The 14,022-nt window shown below is 48.0% G+C and overlaps 1 protein-coding gene across 1 annotated transcript in view; it reads left to right on the plus strand.

The window, feature by feature from the left end:
* Ptpn14 (protein tyrosine phosphatase non-receptor type 14) overlaps positions 1-14,022 on the plus strand; it is a 146,506-nt gene that overhangs the window by 102,872 nt on the left and 29,612 nt on the right. The window contains exons 7-12 of the mRNA XM_052737987.1: positions 107-194; positions 4,534-4,622; positions 7,499-7,586; positions 8,535-8,617; positions 11,366-11,423; positions 13,815-13,893. Coding sequence (XP_052593947.1) covers positions 107-194; positions 4,534-4,622; positions 7,499-7,586; positions 8,535-8,617; positions 11,366-11,423; positions 13,815-13,893 — 485 coding nt within the window. The remainder of the gene's footprint in view (positions 1-106; positions 195-4,533; positions 4,623-7,498; positions 7,587-8,534; positions 8,618-11,365; positions 11,424-13,814; positions 13,894-14,022) is intronic.

Consider the following 14,022-nt stretch of genomic DNA (forward strand, 5'->3'; position numbering starts at 1 on the left):
CCTCCCAGGTGGAAAGAAATGATTGTCATCCCTGTCAGGATAGGGACGTTTTCCCCTGACTTTGTACTGCTGCCCATTTCCTCCTCTGGTGCTGTTTTGCTTGTAGTGGGATCCTGCCTGCAGAAGCGGAGCTGATGTACATCAATGAAGTAGAGCATTTGGATGGATTTGGACAGGAGACCTTCCCGGTGAAGGTAACTCACCTTTCCTGCCCCTGCACATTTTAAAGTTAACATGGATTGCCATGGGCCAGAGTGGCATTCCCTTCTCAGTGTCATGTGACACTCCCTGTCTGCCCTGTGACACAGAAAGACCTGACAAGAGACAGCTTATAGGGCAAGGTTTGCTTTAGCTCACAGTTCAGGGGGTGCAGCCCTGGTGTTGGAGAAGCCCTTCAGGCAGCTGGTCACATTGCATAAGCAACCGGGAAGCAGAGTGAACAGCCTCAAGACTCATCCCCAGTGACCCACTTCCTCCAGCAAGGTTCCATAACCCTACCCAACAGTATTACCAGCTGGGATGAAGTTTTCAAACACATGAGCTTATCAGGGACATTGCTCATTCCAACTGCAGCAGTTAAGAACTCACTTTAGGTAAAGTGAATGCTTTTTCTGAGCTCAGAGATTTTGGGGATTGATCATCAGCAGATTATACTCATCTGCTCGGACGGTCATCTGAGTGAGTCCTTGCACCAGCGTGTCCCTTCCCTTCAAGTATCAAGGTGAGACCTGTCTTTTGTGCACCAGGGCAAGAAGCTGACGTCCTGTGGACGTGAACAGCGAGGCTGGCTAGCAGTTTTCTTCTCCTGTGTCTTCTCTTTACTCTTCTTTGGATGTGGGGACGATCGTTGGAGAGACAGACTGAAGCATCTCCAATATGCAATCATTTTTTATTTCTCCAGCTCTGCAGAGCTGTGTGTGGTGGGTGTTTTGTGGAAGTCGTGCCTAGGAAATCATTAAAGCACACCGCATCCTTTGTAACGGCCCCACCTACTGGAGTGGGTGTGGCTGGAAGCATCATGGAGGCCATCATCCAAGCTCATTTTCCTCTCTCTGCTGACCAGCTCTTCAAAAGATGGAGTTCTGTCAGAAACCTAATGCGGCTGGCACACCCCGGCGATCTGGGGGATGCTTGTCATTTCAGCACACACACACTTCCCTCCGTGTTGGCGCCGCGGGCTGCTTTATACGCGCTCTGCTCCCGATCTGTTGCTTGCTCGCAATTTGCCTTAATGAGAACTGCCTGTGAGCATCGAACAGACTCGAGCGAGGTGGCCGCGTCTCGTGAAAGGGGCTAAATGGCTCTCTTTTAGATTTGTTTAATTTTCTTTTGCTTCTCTAATGGCTGCCCTTGGTAGGGCTGTAATCCATTTTCCTCGTAGTAATGCCTGGCGAGGCCATCTGCAGCCCACTTACAGCAGCCCATATATAGCCACGATATTTCGGGTCACTGAAGAAAATCAGTAAACTTTTCTCTATGTCTCCCAAACCATCTTCTCTGCCTGGAAGTTGGGGGTTTCATTTTTGCTGTCATTTGCTTATTTTTAGTGACTGAACTTTAGGATTGGAGGACACTCGAGCTAGTGCTGACATCTACCTTGCAGAGTTTCAGTGTGTTTCTAGCAGGTTCTTCAAGGAATTACTTGCCTACCTTGGAGTCGGGTGGGGTGGTGAGCAGTGCCGATCTTTCGGGAGAACTTTGCTGAGCTGCCAGATTCCCCCAATATATCTGTCCCTGATGGAGGTGACTATCCACAGACCCCATGATTCTGGGTGACCCAGGATGGTAGGTAGGAGCAAAAGACTGTAGGGGTGGAGAGTGGCCTGCCTTGAAGAAGTTTGCCTAAGCAGACAGCAGAGTGTGCGGGGATAGAAAGTGAGATGGACAGTGTGGCCCCTGTGTGCACTTCCAGTTAGAGCCAGGTTTCCCGTAAGGGGTTCCCCAAATGTCCCCAGCCCTCCTTGGGCACCGTCTCCCCTTCCTAACCCTCCACATACACTCATGTACCTGCTGGCTGAGGTGCTACCATGCCAATAGAGCCTGTGGGCTCATCGAGGGTTGCTCAGACGTGGCTCCACCCAGCAGACCAGCACTCTCCTCAGTAGCGTGCCCAGCGTTAAGTTGGGTCTAGTGTGATGCCTGCAGCATCCAGTATGGCTCGGCCGCCTTGGGCGTCCCTTCTGTGTGTCCCTCCATTTGGGCGTCCCCTCTGTGTGTCCCTCCATTTGGGCACCCCTCTGTGTGTCCCTCCATTTGGGCATCCCTCTGTGTGTCCCTCCATTTGGACATCCCTCTGTGTGTCCCTCCATTTGGACATCCCTCTGTGTGTCCCTCCATTTGGACATCCCTCTGTGTGTCCCTCCATTGTCCTGCTCCAGGAATGGCTCTTTCTGAGTCACTTTTACACCCGACTCTGGTGTGGACCTGCAGGCAAAGCAGCAGGGTATTCCTGGAGGGTCTCCTTTCCCTCTCTTCTCGCATCCCCACCTCACTTCACACGAATCTTTCTGTGGTATAACTTACCTTTCAGTTTTTCTTCAGTATAGAAACCATGTTGTTTCCTCTTCCCCAGTTCCTGCCGCACCCCTCAGCTCATGGAGTAGCTCACACTGGCATCAGGGGCAAAACTTTCTTTCCACCACTGTCTGTGTGCTGGGGTTACTGGGGTGCACTACCGTGCCTGACCTCTTCTCTCTTCATACCTTTTCAGGGTTGACCGCCAGTGGCTGTCTTATCTTAGCCCCCTTAGAAGCCTTGCAATGTCAGCTTTGAAGGAGGGTCCCTGTCTCTTGCTGTCGTGACCACCACCTTGCTCCAGTGAAAGCAGGGGACCTCATGATAACTTCTCCAAAGTTCAGTCTTTGCCCACTGTGTTCTGATAACCCTGGCGGCCAGGTATCCTAGGCAATGGGACACATCTGACTTGCCCAAGAGCCCAGGCTGAAGACGAGGAGTCCGGGGTCCTTAGCAGACGGCCCCATGAGTGGCCAGCTAGTAAAGTCCACAAGGCCTGCCTATGTCACAAGGCTCCCAGTCACCAGTGAGCATCCACAGTCAGTGTGCACAGCCAAGCATTGCCCTGCAGAATGCCCCAGTGTTTACAACAGGGGCTGATGGGATAAGAATGCAGCAGCCTGGGAGAGGCAGACGCTGCAGGAAGAATCATTTGGCGTAGTGCTTACCCAGCATGCTCAAAGCTCTGGGTTCATTTCCCCACCGTGTCAACTAGACAGAGTGGCGTCTGTCTGTAATCCCAGCACTTGGGAAGTGGAAGAAGGAAGCCCAGACGTTCAGTGTCATCCTCACAAACTGCCTAGTGAGTTCATAACAGTTTGGGATATAATGAGACCCTATTTAAAAATTTATAAAAACAATCATTGAGACAGTTTAAAAATTTCAGAAGTTAAAAATGTATCAGAAATTGGATGGAGAGATGGGTTGGTGGTTAAGAGCACTGGCTGTTCTTGCAGAGGACGCAGGTTTGGTTCCCAGCACCTGCAAGGCAGCTTACAGTTGTCCTGTCTGGAGAGACAGCAGCGCTTGGACGCCAACAGGGGGAGGGTGGGTGAAATTTGTCACAAACCCAAGTGATAGCCAGCTCTTCAAAGTATGGAGATGGATAGCTTTTTCTTTAAATAATAATAATAATAATAATAATAATAATAAATGAAAGAAAAATGGAAACTAACTAAAACTGTAGTAGAAGTTCCTGAAGGAGAAACGGTCTACAAATTTGAGAAGAATCATAAAATTGCCTCTCAGTAGAATGTGGGAAAGAGAGACGTGCGCTGGGGTCCCAGCTCCATCGCCCCGTAGCTAGGATGGCAAGCAGCTCTGTGGCTTCCTTCCTCCTAGAGGTTTCGACTGGGAGGGCGGGCGCCTGTGGGCAGACTGCAGGCAAACGCTTAAGATGAGTGCTGTCTCTTGCCTTGTAAGTGTCTGTGTCTTTCGAATGACAAATTAAACGGTATGTATTTGTTACATACAGGTCTTCTGAAACCTGGATGTATGTAGGATGGGGAAATCAAGCTAACTCACAGATGTGTTATCTCACAGTCTTAGCATTTTTTGTGGGGTGAACACAAAATCTGTTCTCAGTGAATTTTTGAGAATATGGCGTGTTGCTGCTAAGCACGGTCACCATGATGCACAGTAGATCCCTGAATTTGTCCCTCTAATTTAGTTAGGGCTTTTGTCTTGGCTCGCATCTCTTCACCCCTGCAGCCTCTGTTTTGCTCCTTGCTACCCCATTCTCTGCTCTGATGAGCTCCCCTCCATCTATGTGAACACAGTGTTTGTCTCCCTGTGCCTTTCTTATTTCACTTAGAATAACGGTCTCCAGTTTCAAAAGCCAGAGGATCCTCTCTGAAGCCCACACTGTATCCCACTGTGTGGCATACAGGCACACCATATCACGCCCCATGTCTTTCTCCATTGGTCTTTTGGCAGACACTTGGCCTGTTTGACCTTGGCTGTTGTGATGGCTCAGCAAGGTCGTGGTGGTAACAAATGCCTTCTGTTGATCTTCTGCAGGACAACCATGGCAACAGCATGCACCTTGGCATTTTCTTTATGGGGATTTTTGTGAGGAACAGAATTGGAAGACAGGCAGTCATATACAGGTAATGTGTCCTCCGTTCTTTCCCTTCAGAGACTGCAGGCCATGCCCTAGACAGTTGTTTTGCAATGAGTTAAGAGCCACACTGGACCTGAGTAGATTTCATTTTCTCAGTTCAGATGAAAGTAGCCATCTTTAGGATTGATGGGGCCAGGGGAAACTGATATTGCTTTTCCTGGAGGTTCAGTTCTTTCCTCTCTGGCCACAGGAAACATGCATTTCAAGTCTCCAGAGCCACTGGGGCAGACCTGGAGAGTGGGAAGGGTGGGTTCTGTAGTCAGTCCTGCTGATTGCCTTTGTTGGGACTGTCCCTGGCCATTTAGATCCAAACCAGATTCTTCCTGCAGCCCTACGCCCTCTGCCTGACCACATGGACTGGACAAGGACAAAGTGATCTTTATACTAACGAAGGGATTGATTGCCTGTAAAAGTGTGTTTTAGAGGCAATTAGTCTGTGATAACAAATGAAATTGCCTGAGCGCTTTGTTTTTGTTGTTGTTGTTGTTGAGTTACTTGGACCCTTTAACCTTTTCCATTTAGTACAAGCAGACGCTGTCCAGGGGTGTGGGGAATGTCCACTAGCTGGCTCTTTGCATGGTTGCCTATAGGTTCCCTGACGGCAGCATGCTCACCTTTATGTACCTGGATAGTCTAGCCCTGTGTTGATTGACAGGATACCATTCTTGTGTGTGCGTCTGATGAACGTAGCTGTGTATCTAAGGCCCGTGATAAACGACAGCTCTAACAGGCAAAGCAGGAGTTCTCAGGGTCAGTTAGGGCTGCCTTTTTACCAAACCATCCTGGTGAGTGTTACTGATCTTAGATCACCACTCTGCCATTATTCTTATGATTTTTCCCCACTTGATTTTTGAGGCTACAATGAGTACAGAGACCTTTAGATTTAAGCAAACCTTTAAGGGCTAGGGAACTGTACCTTAGTTGGCAAAGTCTCGCAAGGACCCGACTTCTGTCCTCAGAACCCACATAAAAAATGCTGGGTATGGTGGCACAGGTTTGTGATCCCAGAGCTGGGAGGTAGACACAGGTGGATCCTTGGGATTCACTGGCTAGCCAGACTAACGTGCTTGGCGAGTTCCAGATCAGAAAGAGACTGTCTCAGAAACCAAGGTGAATGGTGACTGAGGAATGACGAACTCAAAGCTGTCCCCTGGAGATCCCACATACACACGCATGTGAACCTACAGCTACGTGAGCACCCCTACACACGTGCTGCTGGACTGGAAACAGCCACGTGCAGATGTCAGGACCAGAAGCCTCTGCAGGGTTTGTTCTATCCCCCCAGGAGCTGTTCCCAGGTGGGCACAGGGGGAGGAGGGTCTGTAGAGCTTTGGCAGATGCTTTGAAGGAATTCACCTGGAAGAAAGAAGTCTCCTGTCTAGAGATCCTCGCAGCAGCAGGTGGCCACTCAGCCAGGTGTCTCTGTCAGGGAACATTTGGAGAGGGGAGAGGAGTCCTGGGCATGTGTGGGGAGCATGGCTGTTCTGGAATGGGCAGGTGACCAGGGGTAACTTTGAAAACCCCAGGTAAGAACTCAGACTCGGGAGTAGACTCGGGTTCTCACCAGTGTCTACATCGAATCTACTCTAAGGAGGGGCACATCAGCCGCTTCTTCTGCTTTAGATAGGACGGGAAACTTGAACTCTGTGCAAGAGGCTGGCTCAGTGCACTGATTACAGACATGGAGACATGGAGTCTCTACAGATAAGGAACCTGTGGTCTTCCGGGGTCTCTTGAGATATCTAAGCCCAGAATTAAAAGCTTGCACCACAGTGTGGCGGAGAGTGAGCATTTCAGCAGGCTCTTTTTTTCTGGGTGAGTGGTAGGAGTGAGGAAGGGCTTGCTAGGGCATGAGACTCCAGAGGTGAGCACTTTAAGAAGGGCTGGAGATAGAGCCCAGATTGTGCACTGTCTGCCTAGCAGGAAAGAAGCCTTGCGCTCAGTCCCCAGCACCATATAAACATTGTGTGTAGTGGTGGAAACAGGAGAATCAGAAGTTCAAGGTCACCCTCAGCTACATGGCATGTTTGTGATCAGCCTGGAATATTTGAAGCCTTGTCTTAACAAAAAAGAAAGAAAGAGAAAAGAAAAAACAAACTCAACAGAGATTGAGGGAACTTCAGTGAGCACAACAGAATGCAAAATAGACAGATGGGGAGCTGTAGCTGGGACGTTTGCTGAAGCTTGAGCATTGAAAAGATGTCTAGGAACTGGCTCCAGGGAGAATGGGAGGCAACCAGTTATTATTTCCTGGTGTCTGGCACACGCTTCTGTGATTAGAGTCCCCACAAGACCCTGGCAGACCACAGGCCCCACACTCGGGTGGATTCCCTGTGTCTTCCTGCCTGTATCCATGTACTGAGTCAGTCCCTTGCACATCCATTAGAGACAGGTCTCTGGGGACAGGCTAAGAAAGCTCGTATGTGTATGTTTACATGAATGATGCATAGACACAGAAACAGCTATTGGGCAGTTTTTCCCCAATGGCACAGTGAATCTGAAGTGCACACTGCAACAGAGCTCTAGCTGTGCATTGAAAACACGCAGGGAGCATGGGAAGTGCCTCCTCGGTGGACACTGGGAGAACGGTAACAAGACCTTTGCAGATTTTTCTCCTAGCTATCCATAAAGAAAACTGCATTTCACAAATGAGTGTCATGAGGTAGATGTATTTTAAATTGAATTGTTAACTGTGTGAGTTAGTGCATATTGCATTTCTTTGTCTTCTCCTTTGAGAGGTGGAATATTTAAGCTTTTGCTAAAAAGAAAAAAATAGTTAAATCATAATGGTAAGATGAGACCTTTCTCGTGGTGGATACATGGACCATCTTTGAGTAACCTAGTCACATTTCTTTGGCCCAGGTGGAATGACATTGGGAGTGTCACCCACAGCAAATCAGCCATCCTGCTGGAGCTGATTGACAAGGAGGAGACAGCACTCTTCCACACAGTGAGTCCAGGGGTCTGCACAGCTCGAGGAGGGATTTTTTTTTTTTAAGCTAACAATGCCCTTGTCTCATTCTCCATGTCCTAATACTTGCATGTCCAAGCCTTTTAATGTTGGGACACACTGTTGTCATCTACAAAGTCTACACTCAAGGACTTCACAATCAAGTCACACACACACACACACACACACACACACACACACACACACCCCTCCTCATAGTATTTTAAATATGTTTACAGGGTTGGGCTGCCTTCCCTATGGCTGCATGTTGGACACAACTGTCCTCCCTAAGGGACTCAGTGCTCTTGAAGGGTTTCTTTCTAATACCTGCCTGGTTCTGCATGACTTCTTGCAAGTGATGAATGTTCTGACTGACTTTGCCACTAAGATTCAAGTTTGTCCAGCATGTTATGGCACTCTGGTCACAGTCTTCCTTAGGTGACTCCTAATTATGTCAGACTGCATTTTCTGTTGCTGGCTGACCTGGATTTTTCAGTCCCCTCATAGGCCACACTGTCTGAAGTCAGTTGGCTCTCTACTGAGGTAACTTCCTGGGAGCCAAGACAGTTCACCTCATTATCCTGCCTCCAGTTGAATGACATTGGTGTTAATTGTATTAATTGTAGGCCCTTCCTTGATTCAGCTATTTGGTTTGAAAGTTCTGGTTTAGAATTAGGTGAGATCATGCCAGTTCATCCTTGCAGACCCAGCACCTTTGATGTGAAGAATTCATTAACAGGTGGTTGGTCATCTCTACCATCTTCACCGGGCCATGGTAACTCGGACTCCATTGACACCACCAAGATTGATTTGCTTCCTGGCCCTCACGTGTTTTTTTGTACTTCAGATGAAAGGAGAGGGCATGGGTGTCTACACAGAGCAGTCTTTGTGAAGCACATCTCTAACCAAACAAATGCTTATTTTTTTTCCCATCTCTTCTTTTTCAAGGATGATATTGAAAATGCCAAGTATATTTCTCGGTTATTTACAACACGGCACAAATTTTACAAACAGAACAAGATCTGCACTGAGTAAGTAAATGTGTGGTTCGCCCTCCCTCTGAATGGCTTGGTCCTGTTAAATTGAGTGCTTCTGAGAAGTTGTGGTCCCCTGTTTCCAGTCGTTTCTTTTTCCTTGATCTCTGTAGACTCCATCGGAGGAGTCCAGAGCCAGTCAGGAGTGAGAGAAGTTTAAGTGCGGTCTACTGCAGTGCGTGTGCCTGGAGAGACAATCATTCCCAAATTGACTATAAATGCCTCACTTCCTGGATGGGTGGGCCACATCAGTGCCTTTCCGGCACTCGGCTCTGAGTTCGGAAGAGCCCAGCTGTTCCCAATTTGCCCAGGTGCCCCTCCGTGTTAGATGTGGAGTATATTCAGAAGTGGGGAGCGGAGTGATGAGCCAACTTAAAAGAGAGGATGCTGCCGCTGGAGCGGCCTGTTTCCGCTCACAGTTGGCTAGCCCTGCGTGCGCTCCTGGGTCGTGCCATCTGACTGCAAATGAGAGGCCAGGGTAATTAGAGGGGGATTTGGAAGGCACTCCGAGATGGCACGCATCTGTGTGTCTTTTTAATTTAGTTCGGAAATAAAGATGATAAATCTGAGTCTGATTGGGGGCACTTCCTCGTGGCCTGACCTCGGAGACGGCGTGCCGGGGGCCCACTCTGTCGTCGTCTGTGCTTCCGTTGATTTCAAAAGGCGTTCCTCAGCGGAGCGCACTTGCCGCTTGGGCCCCCAAGGTGTTTAATTTTGGTTCAAAGAGCATCAGGGATGTAAATGCAAGAGAGGAGCTGCCTTATGCCCACAGTGGGCACATCTAAGCAGGGCGGAATATTGCTGGACGGCAGGTGTCGCTGGAGAAGGCAGCTGCTCAGAACTGGAGTCCCAGGTCAGGGTGGACTTTCCCCTCCATGTTGCACAGACTCTTTCAATCTGGGCACCGCAATTACTCGCTGCTAGGGTCTAAAAGTGCATCTGATAGTCTAGGCCTACCAGCAGGGTTAGCAGAGATGGGTTAGAAGGGCCAAGCAAGGACATTACCATGGCTTCTGCAGACACTCATCATATGCTTATGGTTCTATTCTGCTCTTGCCTTTCAATTGGGGTGGTGGCCTTGACCCCATCAAGAATTCCATAGCCAACTTCTGAGTGGGTATGAACCCTTTTAAGAGTTGCTGTCTTCTTTAACCATGTCTCAGCCAATGGCTTCATTGCTGTGTTCAACTTTTATGCTCCTGGGGTCTTTTCTAATATCCGTGAACACCACATGAAACACTGAAAATCAAGAATTCTGTTCGGCGCTAACCCTGCCGTTCTTCTTCCTTCCATGGCATGGGGAGCACTTACCCTCATCCTTCCCACATACACGTTGAGCTCTATAATCTCAAGTCAAGGGCATTCCTCTAGAGTTTTCCAACACTTGAATCGTCTCAGTAGGCTCCTTCTCCATCCAGGACTGTCCACTCATGAGCCACTCAGGCTTGTCACCCAGTATCTGCCCCTGCTGAACTGGTCCTTGCCATCTGGATACCTCACTCTAGGGCATGGTTGTTGCACCTCTGACCTGGTCAGGAAGAGTTGGAGGACCATGCTTAACTTGGAAGTGATAACACTGAATTTGACTAGCTGATAAAAAAAACCCTTCCTCATTACTGCATTATCTCCATGGTTTCACCAGAGTAAAGATATTTATCAGCAAGCAGGTAGAAGGGCAAAATCTCCAAATCTGGAAAGTCGTTATTTGAAGAGTTTTGGCCCAATGAGAAGTCTGTATCTTATCTTTCATTTTGTTTTTTAAGCCCTGTGTGGTATTGTCCTGATAGCCACTCTCAAGAATGGGTGTGTTCCGGCTCGTCACACCTCTCTGTTGTTGTTTAGTCAGTGCTAAAGTACTGTCTCTGTAAGAGAGTTGCTAGGTTGGACACATACCTCAGCTGTGGAATATTTGCCTGCTGTTTGCTGGATCTGACCCCCAGCGTCAGAACAGAGTCAAAACCAACAGAAAAGGCATCTGGCTTGATAAACATTGCAGTATGTATTATCTTTATGGGCTCAGACTGAAAAATATTGTCTATTTTGGAGTTTTATTTAAACTGGAAGCATGTTCAAAATATTTTCATTATGCACATACACAGAGGTCACATGGGACACTGTTTTAAAAGTCCACGTGATATGAGGTTTTCCGGTCTTTATTTCCTCTCATAATATTTCTTTAGAAGTAAGCCTCGTTCTTCTAGTAATAGTGAGCAAAGCATCACAAAAACTGTGTTCCCAGCATTTTGAGGATGAAAGAGAACAGTGACAGGGTTGAGTTCATAGTGTTGGTGTGCGGTCGCGAACCGTGTGTGCTGCGTGTGCTGTGTGCAATCATGACCGTGTGTGCTGCGTGTGCTGTGTGTGTGTGTGTGCAATCATGACCATGTGTGCTGTGTGTGTGTGTGTGTGTGTGTGTGCAATCATGACCGTGTGTGCTGTGTGTGCAATCATGACAGTGTGTGCTGTATGTGCCGCGTGTGCTGTGTGTGCAATCATGACAGTGTGTGCTGTGTGCAATCATGACTGTGTGTGCTGTGTGTGCAATCATGACAGTGTGTGCTGTGTGTGCTGTGTGTGCAATCATGACTGTGTGTGCTGTGTGTGTGCAATCATGACCGTGTGTGCTTTGTGTGCTGTGTGCTTTGCTGGGCTGGCCTGGCCCCCTTCTCACCTTCCCTTGTCTGTCTGACTCTTTGACCTTTGGTCAGCAATAATGATGGTTCACATTTTAAATTTTTCATACAGACAGTCAAATTCTCCACCCCCAATCAGACGCCAGCCCACCTGGAGCCGGTCCTCACTGGTACGTACATGTCCTCAGTCGGTTGGGATTTGAGGGGAGGTGAGTAAGGGTACCATGGCTGGGGGAGAATTGCTGGAAATATTGAAGGCCATAATCCACTTGCAGGAGGTGTGGTAAGTATCCACTGTGTCCAGCTGAACTCATGGGCACCTCCCTCTTCTCTACATGAGGTTTGAGGCACTCCCCAGTCTTATTCCAGGCCAGAATGATCATCTACCTTCAGACCATTTGCTCATCTGTCCTGGTAACATGTCCCAGTTGTTAGTGCCTCAGATTCTAAGGAATTCACTGCCACAGATAGAGCCGAGCAAACTAGCCAGAAAAATGCTTCTGAAATGAACCGAAACCAAATGAGTCTGGTTAACGGTCTCAGTATATTGAACGGATGGGACGTTTTCTAATTTCCAGACTTTAGTCAATAAAGCCCCTAGCCTTTGGCTGATTTTTACTTTTTAAAAGCTGTTGTTTTTCCTGATGATGTGAGCAGGAAACACAGCTGTATTTTCTGTACGTGAGTCCTGCTGCAGGCTCTTGGTGTTACTCAAGGGCGCTAGGGCAGAGCTGCCATGATTCTTTTCTACTTGTCTTGTGATAGCTCTTTAAGGCGTGTGGCCTTCCTACTCTGCTAGATGTACAGTTCCCTGGAGTCAATAGACAGGAGCACTGAAGAGTTTCCTCCCTGTCCAGTGTGTACCTGCCCTGTCTTCAACTTCTCTCTTCGAAGGTTTGGGGGACATCGTTCTTTCTCCCTTTCTTCCTTCCTTCCTTCCTTTCTCTCTCTCTTTCTTTTTTCTTTCTGGAGAGATCATGGCACAGACTCTCAGAATTCTAGACTTGAGCCCATGGCTGTTGCTGATGTTCAAGGTCATGGCGTTGTTATCACAGCAACAGACACCAAACTAGGACACCTATGTTGTGGCATTTGTTTCTGCAATAGCAGGTCTGGGGAACGTTTCATATTAGAATGAATACATGAGGACTGGACATTGATGTAGCTCAGTCCTTGAGCATTTGTCTAGCATGTGAAGGGTGAGAGACCTTAGGTGGATCCATCCTAACACGCTCCCTTGTCAAAAAAAGAAGAAATTAAATAATATAATCCAGAAACAGCATTTGAAAAATTAACTATTACTGGTTTTTCACTGTATACTTAGCCCAGTTCATAAAGTCACTTAATGATTTAAACAACAACAACAACAGCAAACCCGAGCAGAAGGCGGCTGTAACCAACCTTCTCTGTGTTTCTGTTTCTCAACGTCATTGTGTCCTGTCCTCACTTTAAGTTCATAAAGTTGACAGCCCTTCCTTCCCCACTATAGAAAATTTTAGTTGAATTATGTGTTGTCAGCAAAAGGAAGACTACTTTAAAATTGCAACTCTAAAATCGTCCACCAGGACTTCTGGGATTATTTAGAAGTTTGAGCAGCGCCTTTTCCTTGGCACCTGAATTCTCTCAGTTCATCTCAATGCTTTTCTTCTCTGATTCCTGTTGAGGTTTTTGTTGTTGTTGTTGTTTGTTTGTTTTTGGTTTTTCAAGACAGGGTTTCTCTGTGTAGTTTTGGAGCCTTTCCTGGAACTCACTCTGTAGCCCAGGCTGGCCTCAAACTCACAGAAATCCACCTGCCTCTGCCCCCCAAGTGCTGGGATTAAAGGTGTGCACCCCACTTCTGAGTCAGTTATCTTGAGATAATAACTATAAGGGTAGAGGAGAGAGGAGACAGACCATTCCCCCAGCATCAAGTACGCCCTCTTCTGCAGCAGGAAGTGGTTCAGAGTGGTCTAAATGCCACATTCAGGAGTTGGTGGGGACGATTCTGCATTGGCCAGGAGGGTGTCTTTTCTAGACTCAAGTGCCTGTCTTGCCTGTGCCACATGTGACTCTGCAGGGGCCTTGAGACTATGTGTGTCATGTTTTCTTTCTTCCTTCCTTTCTTTCTTTTTTTTGGACTCTATGTAAATTCACCACTGGGCCCAGCCTAACTTAGCCCTGACCCTACACAAGCCTCCCATGGTTCTGTGAACTGGAACCATGGGCTCTGCTGCTCTGTAGGGAGCCAGTTTTGGACACAGCAAAGCAAGTTTCTTGGATGGGTGCATCTATCTTGACTGCATCTGTTACAAAGGCCCAGAGAACATGGCCAGTGTCTGACACCCTAATGAATGGCTGCATCCAGACTCTGGGTACTGGCATTTTTCTCTCTCTGACCTTGAACCAATTTCTGCTGTTCCCATCATCACTATGAGATGGGAGCTTGGGTCAGTAGAAGAGGGCGGGTCAGAGGGGTGGCCTACAGAGCAGCTGTAGTATGCTTCCCTGGGTGGGGGCGGGGGCCTGTTTTCTGCTATCTTTCTAGTGTCTTTGTGTCTCTGCAGCCTTCTTTTCTGTTTCAGCCAAGGCAGCAGCCGTACATCCTGCCTCCCATGCATGTGCAATGCAGTGAGCACTACTCGGAGACCCACACTTCCCAAGGTAACTGCAGCTCGTCCTTCTTCCTCTGTAAGACAGAAGGCAGGGTCCCAGGGCACAGCAAAGAAGCTTGCTAGAAAATGTCCATGATAGTTCGACTTTAACCTTGTTGTTTTCTAATCACAGTGGCCA

This window comes from Peromyscus californicus, unplaced genomic scaffold, assembly GCF_007827085.1.
Source record: "Peromyscus californicus insignis strain IS unplaced genomic scaffold, ASM782708v3 Scaffold_14__1_contigs__length_90479793_seg_2, whole genome shotgun sequence".
Lineage (NCBI taxonomy): Eukaryota > Metazoa > Chordata > Mammalia > Rodentia > Cricetidae > Peromyscus > Peromyscus californicus.